This window comes from Papilio polytes, unplaced genomic scaffold (genome assembly GCF_000836215.1).
Source record: "Papilio polytes unplaced genomic scaffold, Ppol_1.0 DF823923.1, whole genome shotgun sequence".
Taxonomy (NCBI): domain Eukaryota; kingdom Metazoa; phylum Arthropoda; class Insecta; order Lepidoptera; family Papilionidae; genus Papilio; species Papilio polytes.
This window is the reverse complement of record NW_013525281.1, coordinates 1,935,510-1,961,349: the sequence shown is the minus strand read 5'-3', so window position 1 is coordinate 1,961,349 and position 25,840 is coordinate 1,935,510. Positions and strand designations below refer to the sequence as shown.

Below are 25,840 nucleotides of genomic sequence, written 5' to 3'. Positions count from 1 at the left end.
GATTTTTGTGCAATTAAAAAACGGCTTAGTGAAAAATAATTTATTGTGAACATTTTAAATACAAATTATTTACAATTCGACGTGTTTTACAGTTTATAGTAAATTATAAAAGCGTTGACTTTTAGGAAAATAACAATTTTTTTATCTATTCAATTTAAAAACTACTTTATTAAAAATAATTAGAAATATGCCTTTTGTTATACTAAAAACTGGCTTAACAAGTTACGTGTATCTCACATAACTTGATAATACACTAGAATTTATTTTTATTCTGCAATAAACATAGAATATATTTATGTCATAGACAATTTAGATTTCAAATAAAATGTTGCCAGAATGTTGTTAGTTTTGTAACGTAAAACTAAATACAAACTATTTCATTGCACGTTGTTACATACATTAACGGCTAATTTAATTATCTGTACAATAATACATAAGTCGCGCCTATCACTAATTAGAATAAATTTAAAATAAATATCTCGTATGAAACGTAGGTAAATAAATATAAAATGAATATTATTACATGCATCACATTAGTACGTGAAAATCAGGGGTTTAAAATCATTTATGCATCAGGCCATTTTTTTCATTAAAAATATATGCCAAATTAAAAAAAAATAGACTGAAGTGTATTTCCTTTTATACTCCTTAAATACAGTGGTACTGAACGCGTTAAAACGGCACAAATTACTGGCCATGTAAACCCACATCGCAGCCGAGATCGCTAATATTGAAGTTTTTTTTTTATTTTGATTTAAAGTATTTTACTGGGCTTAATATAAATGTAAACAAGGACTACGGATTTCGTAAATTTAAAGAAATATAATATACTGTTCATTTGTAAGGCAACTAAAATAGAAAATTTAGATCTAGAATCTTCTAGAAATCAAATCAGAGTATCCTACAGGCGCTCTTGAAAACGTTCCTCTTCTTTCCTGGGCGGTGCTTGGCGGGCCGCAGCAGGATCGTGCCGTTGCTATTGTGGTTTGTGAAACTACCTGCAAATATATAAAAGTACAGAAAAATCCCAGGACATCTTGATCTTTTACTTATTTTCTTAACAGTTTGAGGTCATGAATATTTGAAACTCATATTGTAGATAACTTTACCAATAACAGGCGTTGTGTTGACGCTGGGCGCGTCATCGTCAGCGCGCATGTCAGCGAGGCAGCGTGCGGCGAGCGCCCGGAACACCGCGCCCACGTTGACATCCTCCTTGACCGAGGCCCGCATCAGCCGGCAGCCGAGTGCGCGCGCCACCAGCTCCGCCTCATCCCTATGAAAGAAACACATACGAAATGTAGCTAAAGAAATTTCAAACGCAACTAGGAAGAATTTTGGGACAAATATTTCCAAGTTAACTTCTTTCACCAGTGATTAGTCTTTTGTGATGATTATTACTGGAAGATATGATTAAAGCTCCTATTTGATAAGATGTTTTGTAGAAGTAATTAATTAAATTTGAGAACAGAAAACATGTATCCAATATTTAAAGTGTACTTACGGTCCAACTACGCATTGGTCCATCAAATCTATCTTATTTTGCACTATGATTGTCGGGATTTCACCGCATTCATTCTCAACCTGAAATTAAATATAAACACAATATTAATTACAAGTTAAACCAATTTCGTTAGCTTATGCAATTTCCTAACTTAAAGATTATTTTGTAACTACGAAAGTTTAGCAAAAACTTAACCTAAGACTTGGAAAGATATGGAAAGACACCTCGTAGATTATGTAACTAAATAAACTACCAATAAAATAAAACAATCAATAATTAAATCAAATTTATTGAAAAAACACAATAATACACAATTTTTATTTAAAACACATTAAACGTTATGAATATTTAAGCAGTTCCGCAGCATTACGGCAGCGGGCAATCTGGCTTGCCTTCTCGACCCGTCATAAACTCTATACTTCTGACGACCGTTTGCACTTCGTTGAGGCCGGGCAGGTAAGACTTTGCCAGCAGGATCCCGCGGCCCCCGGACGAGCAGTTAATACCCATCACATAAACATCATTAATCCTAATAAACAAATACTTGTAGATTTTGTCGCACGACCTCATCAGATGCTTTACTTCCTCGTTACCGTAGTATAACACATTAACCAGCTTCCCCGTACTGTTTCTGTACGTAGCTTGGACCACGTTATCATCATCATCGATAGCGTCATCACACTCAGCTGTCGCCGCCTCCACGTCTTCGTCCGACATGACTCTGAAGTTCAATACTCCGCAGGTTTCTCTTTCACGTTGTATCGGCGGCCAGTAGTACACAGCGTAGAAGTCACCGTTCATCTGATTCAAGTCGAAGTTTCTCCCGGTTCTGTAGTAATTGATACATCTGTCCTCGCTCCTCAGACTCCAGTGACTTTGCACTATCACGAGAAGGATAGTGAAAGTTATTAAAATAATTTGGGAGCGCATCTCGCGATATGTCCGCTCAGTCAACTTTATGCTCGGAAATGAGTTTGAATACAGTATTGTAAACATCCCGTTGTGATTATGCGGACAGTGATATGTGATACTATTACAGAGATTCTTAAATATTTCTGCTTATTATTATAAATATTTTTCTCTCAATAACTGTTATTACATACGTTTATTATTTGAAGAGGTAAGCAGTGTGGATAACTTTTCAATAACCGTTAACCACTTCTCTTGCTTCAACACGCACAAATAAACACTACACAAATACTTTTGTCGATTTTCAATACTTCTTTGACTTACGTTTTGATAACATACTAAAATTACTGAGCTACGTTGTATATTTTTATTTATTGTTTTTTATTATTAATACCATTGATAGCGCTTTCTCAAGAAGATATTTATTCTGGACTTAGATGTAAGAGCTACAACGGGCCTTGACATATGCACCCCTGTTGCGATGTGTTTACTTTGCAGAGAGTAGGTATATATCTGGCCAATGGACTGTTTGGATCTCGGCTTACGACCCCGTTTATCATTTGGTGCTAAATCTCAATATGGCACGCGTTAAGCGTATCTTTTATGCGTGGATTCCAAATTTAGCATCCGTAAAACAAAAGAGTTAGGGAATTTAATTTTTACAGCTATTTTATAAAAATTCATAAAACAAAAGCGAGCGATTGCGGTAGTGACGTTAGGTTAGGGCGAAGTGGGTCTGCCGCCCAGGGCGCCCGACATAATGGGGCGTCACGGGCGCCTATTTTCAGATGGGTTTGTATTGCAGTTTGGAAGCGCGATACACTACTCGCCGAGGGTACGGTTATGCTAAAATTGGCCCTGAACGGTATTAAGAGATAGCGGAGTTATAAAACTTATTCTGGACCGACTATTACCTTTAGTTTCCAAGAGTGCAGCGCAAGAAAGGAATCCCGGTCTGTTGTGGAGAATGCGAGTACGCAGGCGTGCGCACCGCGGTAGTACGCCTTCGTAATCGCGTCGAACTCCTCTTGTCCCGCCGTGTCCCATAGCATCAGCCGCACCTCCTCGCCATCGATCCTGAATATACAACAATAATCTTAATTAATATGAAAATTAGATTCAAATTAGCCTGTTTCAGTTCGTCATTATGGTCCTTCTAGCCGGATAACTGCGAAAATTAAAAAAAAAACATACATTTGTAAGGCCCTTGTTTTGCACTTTATAGTTAGTTACTTATCATCTTTACTTGTTGTTATGAAAACTATAAAAATTTCGTCCCAATAAATTAAGAGTTCATCATAAAACCTATCTAGTTGGAGCATCATTTTTATAATGAGTACTTAAGCATTTAAATTATGATGTTACTTGCATGTAAATGAAAAAGACAATGCAGTTACTTTAACAGTTCACACGAATTTTATTTTTTAAAAGAAACATCGCATTAAGCTTGTTGACCTTATGGCGAATTACGGTTACTAGCTAATTCCTTAAAAACTTCGATCTCCTAAGCTGCATTAGTCAGCCAAAAAGAGACAGCTACAGTCGATGATAGAGTAAGTTGAAACCAAGTTGATATTTGAAAGAATATAAAACGAAAACTTTACTTATTTGTACTTCATTTCGCCATCGACTTATGTTAATCATACTAATATTATAAATGCGAAAGTTTAGATGGATGGATGTTTGTAATCTAAACGGCTGTACGGATTTCAGTGAAATTTGACATAGATGCAGAGGATAGTCTGGAGGAACACATAGGCTACTTGCATTTGTTTTTTTTTATTCCGCGCGGTCGAATTCGCGGGCGAAAGCTAGTGTAATATAAAAGCAATCGAAGTTTCTTTTTCAAAATGAAATATAGTAAATGTCGGACAGTTTATGTATTCACGTAATAATTTGAATTTATTTTCAATATAGAAAGGGAGAGTTGTTATAATCTAGTTATATTTATAGCACCATTGAATATTTTTATCTTAATAAATTATGTTATTTTATGTTATAAATTACACGGCTATTATGTATTTTTACTTTCATCGTTCTCGGAAAGTGTAACAGATTGTGACAGTCATAGTTTTGTTTTATATTTACGTTTGTACAATAAAATAATTCGTATTTTGTTTAAAGTTTTCTCTTCAAGTTATGTAAAATAGAAAATCGAACCATTTCTAGGATTTCCACTCGATTTTAATTTTTTTTATCATAATTTAAATTGATTAGTTATGCAATTTTTTCATTAAATCAAACAGATAACTAATCGTAAATAAAAAAAAAATTAAATCATTTCCATTAATAACGATTTTACGAAAACCGTCTTAACTAATCAAATATGAGCAATAATTGTTTTTATAATTCTGCACTGCTCAGGTCTCAGAGATCAATTTCTGTTTTTTTTTTCCTTATAAACGTAGACTGCAGACTACTAACCTAGTAGTTTCTGTTTCTAGAGCACGCGAGTTTAATCAACCAGATAGCCACAGCACTAATCAGCTAACTGATTCATTACATTGACCATAAATTATTGCGGATAAAAAAATGACATCCAAAAACTTATTTTATACTCATAGTCTTTTAAAAAATATCAGATTAGTTAAACTAAGTTTAGCGAGTTTCTTTCAGAGTATAACGGATAAAAGAAAATAACTAAACCAAAAGATTTTTAAGTATACAAACAATTTCTAGAATGTTCTCTTGAAATGGGACAGTCCTTACAAACCAAGTGTATTGGTGACCGTGTGGCCAGCGGTCACGGGTTTATTCATAAAATGTTACGCCAGTGAAAGTATTCTCACGCGCACTTTGATTTTAAACTAAAGTCATCGTCAAATGTACTTGTAATCATAGGTCAATGAAGCTACATCTAAGGATGATTATCTTATAGTGACTACGAATCTTTACGAAATGCCCTTTGAAATAAGACAAAGATAAACACATATTTGACGAAATAAACTTATACCTAAAGGGTGTAGCGAAAAAAGGCTTCCAAAAGCTTGACTTAAGGTTCAACTAGTCTTGCCGTCTACCGAGGGGCGCCTTAGGGCGCAGCATCCCAATTTATTGGGACGCAACGAGGGCCCCTTCCCGGGGCGGTCAGTGGGGCGTCGCGGAGGCAAGCGCAAGCGATCCCGTGGCGTCCCACACAATGGCCAGGAGGGAACGAAGGGGTTTAGTGAGGTATGCCCCCCACTATGGGGGGAGAGTCCCACATAACTCACGTGTCTGCCCAGAGGCATGGAGTATGCGTAAAGAATTCCCCTTCGGAAAAAAAAAAAGGTTCAACTAGTCTTCGGAGGTAAATAATAAAGGGCATAGATCGCAGTTAATCCGAGAACAAGTAGTTATGTCACAACATGTCATGATAAGGCAATGATATGTCATTCCGTGAAATTACAGTAGAGTGTTTTGTTATTACTTATGGCCGGTTTCCCAGCTAAGTTTAACCATTCGTTAGTGTTTTTGGTTCGATAACTTCATGAAATGCGTTTCCGAACTACATAACTTGAATTTTACTCCGTTTAAACGTAGGTCAACTAATATATCACAGGTGATCTTACTTATATCATAAATGCGAAAGTTTAGATGGATGTTTCATTGTATTATATATGATAGAGTTTGTAGCCTATATGGCTGAACAGATTTCGATGAAATTCAGCATGAATGTAGAGAATAGTCTGGAAGAACACATAGGAGACTTTCTTTTTTTAATCCCACGCGAACAGAGTCGCGAGCAAAAGCTAGTGATAAAATAAATGTAAACTACAGTAACCCAGCATTAGTAATTAAAATAAGAAAGGTGCATTACTCAATCTGTCTCTCGAGGAAGTCGACGCCGATGGTCTTCTTGTAGTCGCGGGTGAATGTGCCGCGGCAGTAACGCTGGATCATGCTGGACTTGCCGACGCCGCCGTCGCCCACGATCACCACCTTCAGCGCCACCTCCAGCTCCTCCTCGCGCATCCTCCTCGCACCCCCGCACACCACATCAGCGGTGACCAATTCATTCCTGAAACCATAAACGAACAAATAATTACGCTAAACTGAAATGTTTGTGTTTCAACCACAACAGTTGTGCGATTGTCGATTGTTTTGCAGCCCAATTCAACTTTTTAGTTTCACAGCTAAAAATCGAATAGTGTGCGCAGCACCACAAAGTTCAACTAAACAGTTCTGCGATAGTTTAGTTTCAAGTGTGCGAACGCTCTTAAGTGTAAAATAATGCATTTATAAAACCATAATCCACAGTCGAATACCAAAAATCTGAATTTATAAAGAAATAAACATCGATCAAAAGTGAAAAAAAGTTCGCTAAGAGACACCGAGGCGCATATTTTCGGAGACAGGACATAATTTATAGCGTGGTCGTGGCGCGGTGAGCAAACCTGTTTATTGTAGCACCTGCCTTCGCCAACAAACATCTCATTGCTCTGATTTGGTCAGATAAGGACCGAAGACGTGCTTTGAATACGGTCAATACATTCATGTCTAGTCTATTTTTATAACGGAATCGTACGAAAAAACCGCCAGATGGCAGTTTATAGTGCAGTAGATTAATTTAAAAAACTTTTTCTTCTATAGGAAATGATTTTATACAAATGATTTTCATATAATAAGAATGATGAATGATTATAATAAAAACTAGGAAACTAGTGTGAAATATCTCAGAATTTAATTTAAACATGTAAAAATTGATCTCCCTTGTGTAGACTAACAGCGGACCCACACCATTGACTAAACTATCACACAACTAATATGCGTTTGTCGATTGTTTCGTAGCCAATTCAACTGTTTAGTTGCACAACTAAAAACGTCCATAAAAGCTCATAGGAACCAAAGCGTGACTATACAGTTGTGCGATAGTTTATTCAAAGGTGTGCGTGCTCTAACAGTGTTTGATAGCAGTGTATGTGCTCTAATTATGATGGTACATCATACAATTGACAGAATTAATTATTATTCAATAGTTTGCATTTATGCTGAGGTACTGATCGTGAGCGCCGATGTTAATGCTTGTGTAACGGGACATCGCAGTTATGAAAGAATTCATGTCAAATAAATTACTCTTGATGTTTTAAACAGAATTGCAGTATGATCACACTCAAAGTGAAAAGAATTCCGAAATGTTTTTTTCATTATAAGTTTACATAAAGGGACTCCCTGAGTGATTCAATTAGATAGCCAGGTTTCCTTTTCTGTGATATATGATTGAAGAAGAGAAGATCGTGAGTAGTCTTAATAAAATTCATACTTTCATATTATAAATGCGAAAGTTTTATGGAATGGGTGGATGTTTGTTAGAGTGTGTAGCCTAAACGGCTGAACGTATCTCGATGAAATCTGGCGTAGATGTAGAACATAGTATGGAAGAACACATAGGCGACTTTTTTAAATTTCGCGATTTGCGCGAAAAAGCTAGTAAATTATATTTAAATTCTTTTACGACAATATTTTTGCAATAGTACCTTAATACAAAGCCTCGTCGACACCACATCAATTACATTGATCAAGTTTTACTTTCGTCAGCGTTTCTCCTCGCTGCGAATTCCGCACAGTCACGCACCTAGATGAGGCATTCCACGTCTCGCCACTCCGACACCTCGCCGAGATGTGGTCATTATAAACTTCCTTCGTCATTACCATAGAGTACGTAGTTCCTTTTATGAATTACAGAATCATTATTTATAGTTGTGTCTATGATTTAAAATGATTTAGCGACATAAGTTCAAATAATTGTAATTTTAGACTTATTTTCTGTTTCCTTATTTTTAAAGACTGTGATTTGTTTAAATCATAGAAGTTTACAGTTATTCTTTAAACATATGAATTTAACAAGATTAATTAATAGATGCAGTTACCATATTCTTGTTTACTTAAGGCATGACGTTATCTTATGGTATAAACATCAAGATATCAGTCTCTATAAAGTAGTTTTCATTAACTTGTAAGGTAAACCCGTCGAATTAAAATTTATACCGCATAGAATAAGAAACGTCGAAGGCAGCGCTTACCCAACCCTTTTCAGGTCACCTACAATTTTAGTTATAAACTTGTCTAGATTATAGACCCGTTGCATTCCGTTTAACGTAGGTACACACTTATTAGATGACATTTACAGTTTCATCTATTATTATAGTACGTTTTACCGATATAATGTTAATCTAGCTACTAGCTCTTGCTCTAAACTGCTAGCTGTTGCTCGCGACATCGTTCGCGTGAAATCAAAAAAAAAGTAAAAATGTAGTATATGTTACTAAGAGTAGCTTTTTTAATGGTGTTAGAATTTTTGATGTATGTCAAATAGTTTTTGAGTTATTTCAATACATGCATAAATCCCAAAATACAAATCTTTCCTTTTTATAATATTAGTAGATACTGTTATTTTATTTTTTCTGTATCTCGAGGACCTCCAGCCGTTTAATAAAGCCTCTTTATTCAATGATAACTTTTAGTTTCTCTTTTTAATATCTAAATTTAGTAACTAACTCTTACAATATATTTTGGTATTGAAGGCTTACAACAGCCTCTTGTCTAAAGTTTGGAAGACACTTATTTCACACAAATGTGTCTACGCAAATTGCACTTATCGATACTCGTATATCGGGGTCGCACTTTCTTTAACATGAAGCGCACGCGACTATTACCTTGGCCTATCAGAGGTACACCGTTTTAGTAATAAATTGCCAGCACGTCGTCACACGACTCAATTAAAAATTTTAAAACCAAATTACACGTAAACGAAGAGGGTACGAAGATACGAAGGTAGAGACCGAAGAAACTATGGATAGATTGTATGAAAGAATATGCTTAAAAGGGGATACATTTAGATATGACGGTTAGCAGCATACTGTGCCGCCCCTCCATAGGGCAGTTTGATGATATATGAAAGTATCATTCTCATGGAGAAATAGTCTTCAGATATAATGTCACAAAAATATTATAACAACTATGTTTGTACTTCCTCTTTCCTTAATTTTTCCTCGACTTTACTATTTTTAAGGTTAAACTATAAAAAGGTAAGTTTTAAAACAAAAATAAAATGTTATGTATATTATAGTATACGAGTAATCTGCACTTTGTCGCTTTTTTCATAGTTGTCTTATATAGTCATGTTGTGTACACCTACTTCGGTTTAAAACCTAGTTTGCTTAATTCATTAATCTTATTTGCAATCATATTTTAGTTTTAAGTTGTTGGGTAAATCTTATTAAATAAATAAATAACAATTTAATTAAATAAATGCTTCATATGCAGTCCCACAGTTAGCTTATACCTCAGTATCTTTCACATTAGTACATCTAGATGTAATTGCATCAGTTTGACACTGAAAGTCAGTCGCGTGTGGTGTTCGTGGTCAAGACGGTACCACTGTTAACTGCCGATACTGTTAGGTGTCAGTAACCAGGTTATTATCAGATCTGGAAAGAAGGTCCAATGTGTCGCTTCGATACGCTCTGATTAATGTGCTTTTGAAATAAGCTTTCATGATATAAATTGTATCAATACTAAAGACTAGAGGGAAATAATATTTGTGTTTGTAATTAATAAACTCAAAAACTACTGGACTTATTTCATAAATTCTAACACCATTGGAAAGTTGCATAGTCCCTGAGTAAAATAAACAACATTTAATTCTGTTATTTTAAATAAATAAGTTTTTTTAGACAAAATTCACAATCTCTAGCAGTATTATAACGACACATATGTTATGTGGACTTTAAACTCTATTAAATAATAAAAATATTTATGTTTACTGTGATATTATTGTTAAATCCTTATACATTATCCTGGCCTTGAAAAAGTATAACAATAAAAACAAACGCATAAATGCACGGAAGCACACGAGGTCGAGTCTCAACTCCATTGTTTGCCTTCACGAGGTATTGTGTTTGTTACAACGCATTGCTTCTCTGAATGCGGGAACATATGTAAACATATAATTTCCACTCTAATGTGTGGATATAAATCCATTTGGCTTCATCTTTCTATACCAACACGTTCGATGCCACTAAGATTATCAAAGTGACGCAGATATGGAATAAAGTGTTTGGTAATATTATAAGAAACTAAAATAGATAAATTGCATTTGTAGAAAAGACTTATCGCAAACTGGACGGAAAACAACTAATCCAAATGTCAAATGTAACTAGCAAAATCGACAGAATCTTTACTCTATTACTTAAACTGTACTTAGGTACTTTTACGCCCACGTAGCTCTTGATATAAGTTATTTCTTATAAGACCGGTTTTTCAGTGTCTGCTTTATTTTATTATCCACATTATTTAGGGCCTGTCCCACCACTAGCTCAGATAGTTTAAAATGGCCTCACTGTCAGATAAGGTAACAAAATCCGATATTTATATCAAATATTTTACATGTTAGATTGTTATACAATTTACAATATGGTGGGACAGGCCCTTAGAATCCGAAACAAATCCTTCAGGTTTAGATACGAATTCACTCTAACACGTCTACCGTGACGATTCAATTATAAAATCATCAACCATGACTTTATCATGTATTTATGAAAAGTAACTGGTATTTCGGGTGTGAAAACCGTTATATCCACCTAAGCTTAACATTTGATACAAAAAAGGATGTAATTATTGCATTATATCTGAATACGGTCATTCAACTTTGCTCGATTGTTTCCTGCCGACACCCGATGCACGTAATGCCGTTATAGTATTGATACTTTGTTCTCGGAAGCATGTTAAGACATATGAGGACTATTTGAAAGTTACACCAGTAAACAGCAAACCCCAAGACAGTCGCGTTGTTTATTGTTTTTTCAATAGTAAACTTCTAAATACATATTTTCAACAAATTATTTTCCCTTTGGGCGATTTCTAATTCACTCATTTAACCTAAAATAATGTCTATTTCCTATGAAGCAAGTTGAAGATTCGAATGATAACTTAGTTTTTTAAGTTCTGGTATATCTAGTTGGTAACCTGGCAACCCTATGTAGAGTCCGTTACCCGTATGAATGGCGGCGTCCTTGCGACAACAGCAAGGTGCTTGCCCTCCGGCCCTTCTCGAGGCTACGTTAAATCGCTTGTAAACGACCCATTTTACGTGAATCGTTAACGATACTTGTTTTTATACGGTACTTTAGTATATAAGCGTATTATGTAAAGAATTTAAATTTGCTGAAAAGTGTTACATAAAGAGAAAGTTCCAATTTGTAGTTTATATGTTGTTGCAGATATTGTCAAGAAATGTTTATATTATTTATCACTTTCTATACCTATTTATAAACATAACAAATCATCACCATCTTGATCCTATGGGTTTTTGTCCTCCACATAACTCTATCATATGTCATCTCAGTCATCACTCCCTTATTAATCATGTCACCTTTCACGCAATCCATTCCTCTCTTTCCAGGTCTACCTCTACCGGTGTACCCTTCCACATAACTAACCTTCTCCTTGTTACATGCGATTCATCCCTCCTCATAACATGCCCATACCAGGCTAACCTTTTACTCCTTACCTTCTCTACCACTAGGGTTACTCTCAAACTTAGAATATGCTCATTTCGTATCTTATCCATTCTTGTTACCCCACACAACCATCTAAATATAATAAATCTGTGGTGAATAAACAGGTATTTCTATTTTAACAGGTACTGCTATATTACATATCTCATTTCCGCACATTCCATCGTTAAGACTAATAGGATCCACATACATTGTAAACTAAAACTTGTAACTCTGCAAACGTTTTATTACTGTCAGTACTGTACAACGGAAGAGAGGCGCGAGAATATGACAAAATAATTGCTAGTTAGCGCCTCTGGCAACATTGGCAAGACAGATAATAAATGTTTATTTGCATTAATTAATAGAATTGTCATGTAGATATCCCGCGGAATACGTATCCGGGTCGACCTTAGTTACTACAAACGAAATCCTGTTTCGAAGTTTTGGATATTTTCTGTCTCGTTCACACCTATATAAAAATCGGTAGTAGCAGATGGCAGAGTGCACCTGTCGGCCCTTTCAAGAAAAAATTTAGGGTTGTCGAAACTTATTCTGGAGTTTAAAGTCTCATTCAACAATATTTAAGTGTCGGAAATTGTTAAGGTGCTTATTTCTAAATGTAAAGTTATACAAATTAAGAAAATGTATGATTTAAAATGTTATTTCAACCAGCAGACATTAAATCTCAGTACAAAGCTATATTTGGAAGGTGGACCCAGTCGACTATTGGTGTCAATAATTTACTAACCAACGCAAGCAACGTTTTTTTATCATTGCACTAGCTGTTCCCGTGCGACTTCATCCGCATGAAATTATGAAAATTTTATTTTATTGTTTACATTTGTCAAATTATCAGTTACAAATGACAAAATGACATGACAACCTTGCTTCCTTGATGTTGGCAGCAACTTATGGTCTCTTTCCCACATTAGGGTTTTTATACAAAATATTTACCCCTAGGTTTAATGGCGTTAAAATATATAGCCTAAAGCTTGAAGCAAGTGTAGGGCTTTTTATTAAAAAAATAATTATTCAATAATATGCTGTAATTGCTGACATCTTAGGCAACAAAGAAGTGTGTGTTTACGCTTTATTATAATATAATAATATAGATAGTATAGATATGATTGATCCAAAACTTTGACGAACAAAGATACATTAAACAGCAGTAAAATACACGTTGAATTGCAAAATCAACAAGCAACTTCACTTTACTTAATTTAGAAAGATAAGTTATGTAAAATCATGTTACTCTCATAATGGAATCTGTACATTTGTTCAGTTTTCTTGTTTATCTTTAACTGGTATGCGAGATGTACGGTTAATTTTAACGGCACACTGTTAAATGAATATACGTTCATGTCCCGGGAACGGACATCTCTATAAATAACTATGAATAAGTATGAAACATATTATATCTACATTTTAATATGACATATTTAAAATAATGTGAAATCAATAAAATAATCGCATAAGGAATGTTTTTCATATTAACTTTATAACTAGCTGTTGCTCGCGACTTCCACTTGTAGTTTCTGAGTTATTTCAATACATACAAATACATTTCACTATATACTCGTTTTAGTGTAGATACTAAATAGCGCGACGATAAAATAAAGCTAATTTAAGTCAAAATAAATATATGTTACAAACACAACTATCAAAATTTTTAATAAACCTTTTCACGTATAAACTAATTCTTAATACTTTATGGTGTTAATCCACTTTTACCGCGAAAACCACTTCATTTTTATGTGTCTTCCGTAGATTTTACGTGTATTTTAGCAGTTTCCGGGGTTATATAATGTAACATCGATAAAAATACATGAGGCGTGAAGGTTTATTTGATGGACGTTATGACGTTTATACGAAATACGTTTCTTTATCACACAGAAACTATAAAAAAGGTGTTTAAATCTTTTAAAAGCTGTAAATTAACATGTATTTAGATTACTTTATTGCTAAATAATTTAGTTAATGGCTTAATTTTCGTCTTTGACTAATTCGATCAACGATGTTGTTAATGGAAGATTTTATTAATATTATTCAATCAGAAATAACAAAAAATCACGATTCATAATTCTCGGCCTCACCAAGCTGGATAGATATACAGCAAATCGAAACCACAGAGCACTGACCTTTAAAATCCTCAAATATGTTAAACAGACGACCGAAAAAGTTGTATGAGTATTTTTTTAAATAAAACAAGTTAAAAAAAAACACAAAAACCTCTCAAGTACTTTACACAGGCAAACTGTAAGGCTGTAATATTATTTCTGTTAATTACGATCTAAATATAAAATTCACTTAATTTAAGCAAACTGCGACACAAATTAGAACATTAATTTATTTCATAAAGGGATATAAATATGGTCTGAAAATAAATGATGCAGTGTTTTTGAAGTCACCTTCGTATTTCTAAATTAACGGCACTAACTTCTGTCAAACTTTCATCTAACATTTAAAGAGTGATGCGTCAAAAATTTTACGGAAACCACACAAAATACAGTAGTCTTTCGTGTGGTTCTTTTGTTAACAGTAGTTAACAACACTTAAATATGTATTAACCTCAAAAACGTTGACATCGTTTTTGCGTTTTTCATTTAGACGCTTTAAGGCTAATCCTCGTCTAGACTTGTTATAAAAGTTCAATTAAATCTATGGCTTTGTTTTCATAATTCTATATGAAGTAGGAAAAATGCTACTACCGAAGAAAGAAGCAAGGTTAATTGTTAGTTTTCACTGCCATTTCCATTATTTTAAAGTTGCCCTTCTACTTTGAAATACTAATATATCTTCAAACCACATAGATTATTTAAAAAACTACTTAATTAGTAGTTTTTTATTAAAAAAGGATATATAGATCAGCCCTTATCTGATATAAAAATACATTGACGATGCACTTGATTGTCAGACATATCAAATGTTTGAAATTAGAATTGAAAAAAAAAACAAGATACGACAATGTTTGTTCAGGTGATTTGGTTATACAAATCCACGAAAACATTCATAGTATTAGTTAGTTAATTAGAAATCCTAGAGATGTAATATTTTATACAAAAAATATGAACATACAACATATAAATTATGTTGCAACAAAAATCTTTCCACTGCAGACTGTAGCTGGAAATGAAACGTCCATAAAAACAAGTCCCCGGTTGTCTCCACGATGGCGACGGGGAGTGAGAAAGTATCGTGCACCAGTGATCGGTGTTTTGCACTAAACTGCGCACTTAATTGCGAAGATAACCGCACCGCAGACGCACCTGAGAATATGTACCGATGTCATACATAGTTACTGTCATGAAATCTATATCTATACTTCTATACTATTATAATAAAGCGTAAACACACACTTCTTTGTTGCCTTAGATGTCAGCAATTACAACATATTTTGAATAATTCTTTTTTTAATAAAAAGCTCTACACTTACGTCACGTTACGGCTATATATTTTCACGCCATTAAACTTAGAGAGTTTTGGATGAATTTTGAATAAAAACCCTAATGTGGGAAAGAGACCATAAGTTGCTGCCAACATCAAGGAAGCAAGATTGCCAAGTTTTGTCATGTCATGTCAGTTTGACATTTGCAATTGACAATTTTACACATGTAAACATTAAAATAATTTAATGCTGATGAAAGCGCACGGGAACAACTAGTATGTTAAAATAATCAGTCGAGATTGTTTATTACTGGTTTCTACTTTTTTTTGTTAACTTCTCCACATTACAGATTATTTGTGAAAATATTAATAAATCATATGATATTAAAAACAATGTTAATGAAAGTAAAATGTAACCAACTCGTAGAATGCAATGCATTAACCAAACCAATAATAAGATAAAAATCCCATCTAACCGTGATTTTGCACTGCAGAAAAAGTTATTCAAAATTATACTCCCATCGCAGTAATTACATTTAGAAAAACATAGGGAATTCATAGGAACCTTTCCATTCTTCTATAATTTAGGCGTTTTCTCAAAAAACACATCTTTAGTTGGTAATTGGTGACCCACATTCTCTGCCTTTCATTGAACTTGTAAAACCGTTACGTTGAAAACAGGACTTAAAGGACAACTTCCATACCAACTCAATACTGAAACAATCTTGTAATTAAATATTGTCATTTGTATCATTCTCCTTGAAAAGAAGAGACAGAAATCTGTTTTAAAGATGAAGAAGATGACCTTTGTTACTCGTGACGTAATCCGTCTTTCGAGAGTTACTCCGAAAGACACCGACAGTGCCATCGAAGGTGACTAGCAAATCCGAACTTTGATTAAACATAAGTGTGAAAGTAGAATTTTATGATAATTACAGTTAAACCCTCTTTAACCAATTTCTAGTTATTTAGAACTTTAACAGGACGGCATCGCGTGTATGATTCATATATATTTTTTTTAAATGATATCTCAATCTCATTCATCACTTAAAGTATACAAAACGAGAAATGATATAAAAATTATGATAATTCCGGTAACAAAATGGCCCCTACAGAAACATAAAAATAATAATATTGTCTTTTATGGCGTCAGTGACCATAAAATCTTGCAATTTTCGCAAAAACGGAATGCTTTTATCAAGATCAAGATGTATTCATCTTTCGATTTAAATAAGTTTCGGAGAATCATTTCTTTCATAAAGTTTGTTCTGTTACATTAATATTGCAATTGGAATCTGAAAAAACATAATGTAATTTTCTAAACTTAAGATTTTATCATTGTTTTAATATTTAATTTGATCTTTTTACATCCTCTATCGATCCGTTTTATGCAGAAAGTTTCTATTCTTTTTGTATTTCTATATGACGTTTTTTACATCTTTTAAATAGTGATAATGCTAACCATAAATGCAATGGTAACTAATTCTTCAATGAATGAATCTCGAGCGTTAGGAATCGTTCATAATTCACAAATCGAAATCCACGGTCGCATTCCCGACTATTGCAATTGCAGATAGATTATAAACGGCAGGTAGATACGATCCTCTACCCCGCCATTATGGATTCTTCACACCGCCACAAAAACCCACTGAGTACAACTCGCAAATATAACATCGCTTTTTGTATTCAAAACACGAATCCAACGAAGTAGGTACCCAACCCATTACTCGGAATTATTACAAACTAACTTACGATGGTATTTTTTTATTCCATGTTTGTTATTCTTGACACATATCGAGATTCCAGTAGCATGTAATCCGTAGCTTAAATATATGGTGGGTAGTCTATTATTTACATTTGATGTGATATTGTATTTTTTTAAATATCTTTAGCTCATTAAATTCAAAAATTTAAAAAATCTCGACTAATTGTCAAATTTGCGTTTTAAGTTAATTTAGTAGTAACTTACATAACTTATGAAACGCCATTAAAAAGTATGTAACGCTGTAAATTAATTATCTCGATGTACAAGGAAGTAATTTTGTCCGCGAACTTTTTGTATATCTTCAATTCTCTTAATATTTCGCACACGTTTTTGTATAAAGGTATACCCAATTAGTAATACGCTTAATCGTGTCTACGAGCAATTAAGATGAGATTACAGAGAAACAATGCATTTTTAATGTTAGAAACACGAAACCACAAAAGCTTGCAAACTTACAATAAGCTCCGGTGGTAGAACTCCCACAACACATTGAATTATCATTCCGTAAAAGCCTTATGACACTATATATTTCTAGTAAGACACTTCGTAATGCGATATCCACTTCACTCAATTGATTTCAAATATCGCACTATAGTAGACACTTTAAATTATTTTGTATTGTGAAAATTCACCGCGATATTTACATATACGATAGTAAGCAATGCCGTCTGATTTACACAGAGCATACGTAACGACTGGCGTCGGCGGCTTGGCGGGCGACCGGTGGCAACTTAGCTTACCGGCGTCTGCGCAGGCTTCGCGGTGGAAAGTTCATCGAACGTTGCGCCAGTGTCTATCGCGAATATCATTATTTTAATGACTGTAGATGCAATTCCGCAGTAACTTTTAGTGATTAATTACATTCTCTAAAATCACTAAGTAGTCTATATTACTATTACTTTGACCTATCTTAATATTCCAATAGGATTTATTCATACCAAAGCAAGTGCAAGTGCGTGCTGATAAGTTGTACAAAAATGTAGCGTGAAATGCGAAAATTCAATTCGATTTTATTGAACAAAACAATTGATATATTCAAATCAAAATCACCGTTTTTAAATATGAAGAAAGTATTGTTTCTGATAAGGGTCAATGTTTTCAGTACTAATTAACAGTTTTTATAAGATATTACATTAAAAATAAGGTCCATATACTAGAATTTCGTTTATTATCACTTTTTACACCTTTAAAAATTAATTTAAACGCATCACGCATATATTAAACGCATTGATTATATACTGTGTCTTATTTATCTCCATTATTTATGATAAACGGATGATTTTTGTTGAAATAAGCAATTGTAAAGTTTTATTGAATTTGGCTTTACGTTTCGAAACTTGTGCCTGAAACTTGCCAAAAAGAAATTGTCGATCGGTTTGACACCTGTCAACAAATTACACGAAGTGAATAATCGTGACTTTCAATTTTGTATCAAGAGCCGGTGTTTGTTTTTAGCTGAAAAACGATAGTTAGAAGGAAATATTTAACAATGCCTAACGTTTCAGGTAACCTTTATAACATTACACAACCTATAATTGTTGTTTAGCATAACCTTTAGGTTAGATTGAAGAAAGAAATTGTCACGGAAGTGCATTATTTTCTTTCAGGGTTTTGTTATAAAAAAGCGTATTTCGAATTAAATCTCAAGTAAATTTCGTTTCTAGATATATTTGGTGACTATTTAAAGAAAAGTGGGAGATTTACCATAACCGGCCTGACTCCTAGTACTTTGTTACAGTATAAACAAAGAAACAAATTTCACTTGCCTTAATTACTCTACTCGTTTGAACTTAAACATAAACAAAAACTTTTAAAATTCATGTTATATTTGCTGAAATATGTATTTTAGTTACCCTAAATTTAAATATTGCTTTTTAGTCTAAAAATCTCGAATAAATGTGGTAACTCATATTACGTAGGCCTTTCATAAAAGTAATGACTTTGCACATTTAATAAGGGTGCTAAATTCTAATATTATACATGGAAAAGTTTGTATGGATGTATGTTTCTATGTATTTTTAAAACAACTTTATAGATATCAATGTAATTTGACCCAGATGCTCAACATAGTCTTGAAGTATTTTTTTATTATTATAACTGTCCATATTTCAAAACTAAAATAATGTAATGTTCAGTATAATCAATATTTACTAAATAATTTCAGTGAAAGTAAAGTGGGGTAAGGAGACGTTCCCCGGTGTGGAGGTGAACACAGATGAAGAGCCAGTTGTTTTCAAGGCGCAGATATTTGCACTGACCGGAGTGCAGCCGGACAGACAGAAAGTGGTCTGCAAGGGTGTTACTCTTAGAGATGATACATGGGGCAACTTTAAATTGACTAATGTAAGATATTTGTATCTATAAGATTTTTAAATGAGTATTTTTTTGTATTAACATGTTGTTGAGAATTTTATTGATTTTCCAAGATTGAAAATTTTCACCCTATAAAAATTAATATTAGAAAAGTAGGATGTTTTTACCATTTTCATGTAATTAAAAAACTATTTCAAGTTTAACTTTTTAATGTAAACACCGAATAAAACACTAAAGAGGTTATTTAAAATCACACTTAATTCATAATGGAACAAAACAAAACAGTACACTCTTAAAATTTAATCAACTGTTGAACTCCAGTGACTATTCTATTGTGGTTAATGCATACATATATGCTGAATAATCATTTTTTCTACTTTACATTGATTTACAAAAGGAAAGTGTTCTACAAAAATTTGAAAATTTTATATGTAAGTGTAAAACTATGACTGTTTCAGAATGCTATAGTGCTTGTGATGGGTAGTAAGGAGGAAGATGTACCAGCGGCTCCTGTGGAACAAACTCGCTTTGTAGAAGACATGAATGAGGCTGAGCTAGCTACAGCTGTAAGTAACTTACTGTATTTAGTTTTTATATCTACAATCAATAAAATTTATAAAAAATCTAAACCAAGATGTAGACTTAACTTTTTATTTTTTATTTAAATTTTTTCTTAGATTTAGATTAATTACTCTAATTGTGACCAAGTGTAATATTAAGGAAATATTTTTTTTTCATTGAAAACCAAAACTTTGGGTAACACACATGAACAACTTTTCTTTTTTAATAAATTAAATTCTTCCTTCTTTCTTTTTCTATTATAAATTCATGTTCTTTTTCTTTCTATAGTGTAAAACTGTTTAATTGTCTAATGTGTTAAATCCTTGCAGCTAGATCTTCCGGAAGGTCTGATGAATTTAGGCAACACATGCTACATGAATGCAACTGTTCAGTGTCTCAAAACTGTCCCAGAGTTGAAGAATGCGCTATTGAATTACGACAAATGTGAGTTTCAGTTTAATCTATACTTATATTGTAAAAAGGAAAGATTTGTACTTTTGTATGTAGGGAAATAATTTAAAAATTGCTTGTATGTTTAAAAAAAATGTATTAAAAAGCTGCTGTCACTGAGTAACTTTTCATATTGATAGTTAATTGATTTAATTCCGTTTTCATACTTTTGACCGAATTCCCAAAAGAATACTCAATTCATCTGTTTGTGTTTTTATTTTTATCTGTGTTATTTGATTTTGGAAATTCTTTTTTTATCCGAAAGTTAGGGCTTGCATGTGGGTCCCATATTTTATTCCATGCAAAAATCACGAGTGACATGTAGTGTAATTATAAAAATATGAATTGCAGTATTTTAAATGCATTTAAAATACTGGGCTGATGGATAACTCCATTATTTGTTGTATATAGCGTCAGGAGGCGGAACCGCGGGTGAGTTGACGTGCGCTCTGAGTGATACGATGCGGACATTAGAGGGTGGGCAGGCGGGCGCGTGTGCGGTGGCGACAGCCAAACTCCTGCACGCGCTGCACGAGGCGGCGCCGAGGTTCGCGGAGCGCGGCGCCGGGGGGGGCTTCGCGCAGCAAGACGCCTCTGAATGCTGGAGCGAGATTGTCCGTGCGCTTCAGAACAGGCTACCTGTCGCTGCGCCTGCGCCAGGGGACAGGTATAAACTGCATTCATATGTATTTCATTTATTTACAGAATATTATGTATGTATGTTAATTTCACACATATTTTGTTATTATTACTTGACTACACTACACTCTTATATAATACTAGCTGTTTCCCTGCGATTTCAACGGCAAAAATTATGAAAATTTTGTTTAATTGTTTACATGTGTCAAATTATCAATTGCAAATGTCAAAATGACATGACGCTGACAAACCATGGCAACCTTGCTTTCTTGATGTTGGCAGCAACTTATGGTCTCTTTTCCACATTAGGGTTTTTATCCAAAATATTTAAGTTTAATGGCGTGAAAATATATAGCCTAAAGCGTGACGTACGTGTAAGGCTTTTTAATAAAAAAAGAATTATTCAAAAATATGCCATCTTAGGCAACAAAGAAGTGTGTGTTTACGCTTTATTATAATAGTATAGATTGTTTCCCTGTACCTGCGGACAAACCAATGATATGGTTTTTGAAAACAAAAGTTTTTAAACGAATGTAAATGTATTCATATTTATGTAGATAATTTTACACTACTATGCTTTAATTTCTGTTCTGTAATTAAACTAGCAATATTCTATTATTTGTTTCAACTACTAAAGATATTGTTTGAATGTTGACAAAAGCTAGAGGTGTCTAATCACCTTGCAAGTGCAAAAAATATTATTACTTGATTCATGTCTTTTACTCAGGACATCCATAGTGGAGCAGTATTTCGGTGGCGAGCTGGACGTGGAGCTGGTCTGCGCGGAGGCGGAGGAGCCTCCCTCGCGCAGCACGGAGTCCTTCCTGCAGCTGTCCTGCTTCATCTCGCAGGATGTCAAGTATCTGCAGTCTGGACTAAGATCTGTAAGTCAATACATGAATAAAATCTTACTAGTATTATAAATGTGAAAGTTTAGATGGATGTTTGTTAGTTTGTAGCCTAAATGGCTGAACGAATTTCGATGAAATTTGGCATAGATGTAGAGGATAGTCGGGATGAACACGTAGGCTATTCACGTTTGTTTTTTTCAGTCAGAACGGAGTCGCGGGAGAAAGCTAGTAATAAATAAATATATTAAATCCTTATTGTTCTGAATATAATTTATGTTAATTCATAAGGTCCATATTTTGATTAACTTTGTAGATAATTAAATTAAATTATTATAGAAAATATCTCAGATAAGAAGAAATGGTTTCTAATTTCTAATTAGGTACTGAAATTGTATGCTTCTGTACTTATAGTTGCATCGTTGTTGGTAAGTTGTTAGTTTGATAATTAATTTATTTTTATTGTTACAGAAAATGTCGGAACAAATAACAAAAATGTCACAAACATTGGGCAGGGATGCTGTTTACACAAAGACTGTAAGTCACTTTATGTTTATTTAAATCAACTTACATTTAAACTACAAATATTTTTAAGACACTCTTACATTTTGATATTTAATTCATAAATAATGAAAAAAATATTCTCCAAAGAATCCATAATAACTATAACCAAATATCAGCAAAGAATTAAGATTGCTACGATTACCTAAATTCTCAACAAAAGGCCTCCATTATAATTTATTTATTAAGAGCTTTATGCAATGTAAACAATAAAATATATTTTTTTAATGTCATGAACATAAAGCTGTACTGAAATAGCTACTAATATAATGAAAAAACTTAATAGAATTGATATTTCAGAGTAAAATCAGCCGCCTGCCAGCATATCTGACAGTTCAGTTTGTGCGCTTCTACTACAAGGAGAAGGAATCTATCAACGCTAAGATCCTCAAGGATGTGAAGTTCCCGCTGGACCTGGATGTGTTTGAACTCTGCTCACCGGAGCTGCAGGAGAGACTCGCGCCCATGAGAGCCAAGTTCAAGGTTAGTGTCGGATTACACTGATGAAATAACTAAACAAAAACTGTGTCAAAATATGTGACTGGTTATGTCATTATTTTAATATAGTAGAACCCCGATAACTCAAACCTTGGTAACTTAAAAACCTCTACAAGTTCAAAAAATAATATGTTCCTTTACTGGCAGAGCCCAAAACTTCTACCACAAAGACCCTTGATAACTTAAAATATTTTGTGTTTCCCTTGGACTTTAACTTATCGAGCCTCTACTGTACTAGCTTTCGCCCGCCACTCCGTCCGCGTGGAATTTAAAAAAAAAAGAGTAGCCTATCTATACATCTATACCAAATTTCATCGAAATCTGTTCAGCCGTTTAGGCTACAAACTCTAACAAACATCCATCCATCCAAACTTTTTCATTTATAATATTAGTGTATTAAATGTCACTCCGATTGTGTGATTCAACCTGAAGTTAATATTTAGTGTTGAATTTTCATAAATTTTGATTCTGAGTATGACTGAAGCTTGTGCAGACGCTCAGGTTTAAATCAACAGTTTAACTGTTTAGTAAAACTGTCTGTAGTCAAAATTTTAACTGTACTTGTTAACTGATGTTTAAAATTTTAATAAAAACTTTGACTCTTCATTAAATCTGTCAGAACTGAAGGTAGATAGCGGGCTTAATTTCAATATTCTCAAAGTTATATTATTATTTATATGTGAAATGATGATTTTTATTTAATTTTCAGGAAGTAGATGATGCAAAGGTAGAGTCTACACTAAGTGGAAAGAATAAAAGTCATGGTGACTCCAGAAAAGATCCTAAAAGGAAAGCAGTTTTTCCGTATTGGTTTGAAAATGGTAAAAATAATTTTTCAATACAAGGTTTTTACATTATTTTGTGGTATAAACCATCTGATAAATCACTAGTTGTTGCTAGAGACTTCGTCCGCGTGAAATTAAAAAAAAAATTAAATATAACATAACCTATGTTACTTACAGATAAATTACCTTTCCAATGGTAAAAGAATTTTTGAAACCGGCCCAGTTGTTTTGACGTGAATCGAATGTGTACAAAAATCCAAATCTTTTCTCTTTATTATAATAGTAAAGACTAGCTTTGCTCGCGACTTTGCCCGCGTGATAACGTTGCTATTCATTGGTGCAAGAATGTTAAAATAGGCCCAGTAGTTTTTGAGTTATTTCAATAAAAATACAAAATTTTTCCTCTTTATAATAATAGTATAGATCTTTTATTGTGTTTTTTTTGTTATTTCTAATTGTGTTGCTATATAAGGGATTAATTGTGTGCAGACGTGGGCAGCAACAACAGCGGGCTGTACCGGCTGCAGGCGGTGCTGACGCACCGCGGGCGCTCCTCGTCCTCCGGGCACTACGTGGCGTGGGTGCGGCGCGCCGCCGGCTGGCTGCGCTGCGACGACGACACCGTCTCGCCCGTCACAGAGGAGGAGGTGCTCAAACTCAGCGGAGGAGGTAACACTTCATTTTACTCCCTTTCTCTTTCCCCCTTTTCTTAAGAGGAATGTATGAGTTGGATGGATTTATTTCTAAGTTAAACTTAGAAATAAATCCATCCAACTTTTATACCGAGTTTATTTGTAATTCTTGTAAATTGTAGGGGTTACGGAAATTTTTAAGAAACTCAGCAATATTTATCAATCCGAATTACGATCTCCAGCGGTTTGGAATTTAACAGGTTTTTTTTAAAACGAAAACATTTTTAGCCTAGCCATTGTCTTTAAATATGATTTGTACTTTTGTTCAGGTGACTGGCACTGCGCCTACCTCCTGCTGTACGGGCCTAGGATCCTGGAGATCCCAGAGGAGGACGAGCCTATGGTGACGGAGGCTAGTGAGGACCCCGCAGGACAGCCCCCCACCGCCCTCGCTTAGACCAACGCAAGCTGACCCTCGCTCACACATCCTAACAACGCAGCAGCGGCTCTAGAAATGATGGCTTCCGTAGATATCTATCGCCTAATAAATGTCTTACGCATAGAAAGCTCATTCTTATTTGAAAATAATTTTCTGCACTCCGAGTCGTTATTCGGTCAATTCGGTCGGTTCTCTCTTAGTGACTAAGAACCTTAGGGATCTACAGACCTTTCGGATTTACAGAGCTAAGTGACCTAGGGACATTCGTAACCACCAAACGACTCTGAGTATGAGAGTACATAAAATAATATTTAAAATATTACATAAAAAATGTATTCAACTTTCTACGAATTTTACAAGCATGTCATTTCTAGAACTTTCGTTGGTTCCGTTTTTGTATTGATTCGCTGATATTGTACTCGCATCTGTCATAATAAGTGTATTTATTTAAATATAAAAATGTTATGTGAATATAATTTGAAAGAATAATTTCTGTTTCTTTTTACGTACAATGAATTTAAATAGTGTTTAAGTGAGCTTTGGAAAACGGAACCTGATTTTCAACATAATTTTCTAAAAAGCATTTAAAATGCTGTATTTAATTTTTGCTGTAGAATAACTTGTATCTACACATGTGTATTTTCAGAGGATGAGAAAACTACATGTTTTCATACAAGTGTGTCAAAAGTGAAAACGTACGCAGAGACTCATGTGGGCGCGTCTGTTATCTATTGTTCTATATGATTCTATTGAATTTGATAAGACTAATTATACTAAAATGATAGATAAATAAATATTAAATGATTATCAAATGAATTTTATTTATTGTACCTTTAACAAACAAAAACATGAAATCCAAATATCCTTGTGTCATTTTTATCGCCAACTTGGGATAAAATTCTGAAGAAAGACCAGCGAATCCGTGTCTATTTTTACCTGTTGAAGAATCATATATTCATTCATTATAAATGCGAAAGTTTAGATGGATGGATGTTTGTTAGAGTTTGTAACCTAAACGGCTGGGCGGATTTCGATAAATTTAGTATAGATGTAGAGGATAATCTGGAAGAACA

At 33.9% G+C, this 25,840-nt stretch overlaps 3 protein-coding genes across 3 annotated transcripts; 1 reads left to right on the top strand and 2 right to left on the bottom strand.

Annotated features, from left to right (window-relative positions):
- Positions 1-69: 69 nt before the first annotated feature.
- On the bottom strand, positions 70-17,803 carry LOC106102303 (ras-related protein Rab-23). The gene is made up of 6 exons (XM_013281727.1): positions 17,498-17,803; positions 6,213-6,413; positions 3,328-3,490; positions 1,505-1,584; positions 1,110-1,276; positions 70-998 (listed from the first exon to the last, which is right to left on the bottom strand). Exons 2-6 carry the CDS (start codon positions 6,365-6,367, stop codon positions 892-894), a joined length of 672 nt encoding a protein of 223 aa, XP_013137181.1. The 5' UTR covers positions 6,368-6,413; positions 17,498-17,803; the 3' UTR covers positions 70-891.
- On the bottom strand, positions 1,630-3,316 carry LOC106102304. The gene has a single exon (XM_013281728.1). The coding sequence runs from the start codon at positions 2,498-2,500 to the stop codon at positions 1,871-1,873; it is 630 nt and encodes a 209-aa protein (XP_013137182.1). The 5' UTR covers positions 2,501-3,316; the 3' UTR covers positions 1,630-1,870.
- A 599-nt stretch (positions 17,804-18,402) lies between the features above and the next one.
- On the top strand, positions 18,403-25,579 carry LOC106102541 (ubiquitin carboxyl-terminal hydrolase 14). The gene is made up of 11 exons (XM_013282053.1): positions 18,403-18,546; positions 19,206-19,384; positions 19,813-19,920; positions 20,245-20,359; positions 20,777-21,032; positions 21,732-21,888; positions 22,324-22,389; positions 22,714-22,896; positions 23,621-23,732; positions 24,186-24,365; positions 24,658-25,579. The coding sequence occupies exons 1-11, from the start codon at positions 18,531-18,533 to the stop codon at positions 24,783-24,785; spliced, it is 1,500 nt and encodes a 499-aa protein (XP_013137507.1). The 5' UTR covers positions 18,403-18,530; the 3' UTR covers positions 24,786-25,579.
- The last annotated feature ends 261 nt before the right edge of the window (positions 25,580-25,840 follow it).

Excerpts from the sequence above, each read along its gene's own strand:
- LOC106102303 (XM_013281727.1), bottom strand. The coding sequence starts at position 6,367 with ATGCGCGAGGAGGAGCTGGAGGTGGCGCTGAAGGTGGTGATCGTGGGC. Across the intron at positions 3,491-6,212 it reads TTCCTCGAGAGACAGATTGA|GATCGATGGCGAGGAGGTGC; the intron begins GTAATGCACCTT and ends TTGTATATTCAG. Across the intron at positions 999-1,109 it reads CAACACAACGCCTGTTATTG|GTAGTTTCACAAACCACAAT; the intron begins GTAAAGTTATCT and ends ATATATTTGCAG.
- LOC106102304 (XM_013281728.1), bottom strand. The coding sequence starts at position 2,500 with ATGTTTACAATACTGTATTCAAACTCATTTCCGAGCATAAAGTTGACT.
- LOC106102541 (XM_013282053.1), top strand. Across the intron at positions 19,385-19,812 it reads GCAACTTTAAATTGACTAAT|AATGCTATAGTGCTTGTGAT; the intron begins GTAAGATATTTG and ends TGACTGTTTCAG. Across the intron at positions 23,733-24,185 it reads TCCGTATTGGTTTGAAAATG|ACGTGGGCAGCAACAACAGC; the intron begins GTAAAAATAATT and ends AATTGTGTGCAG.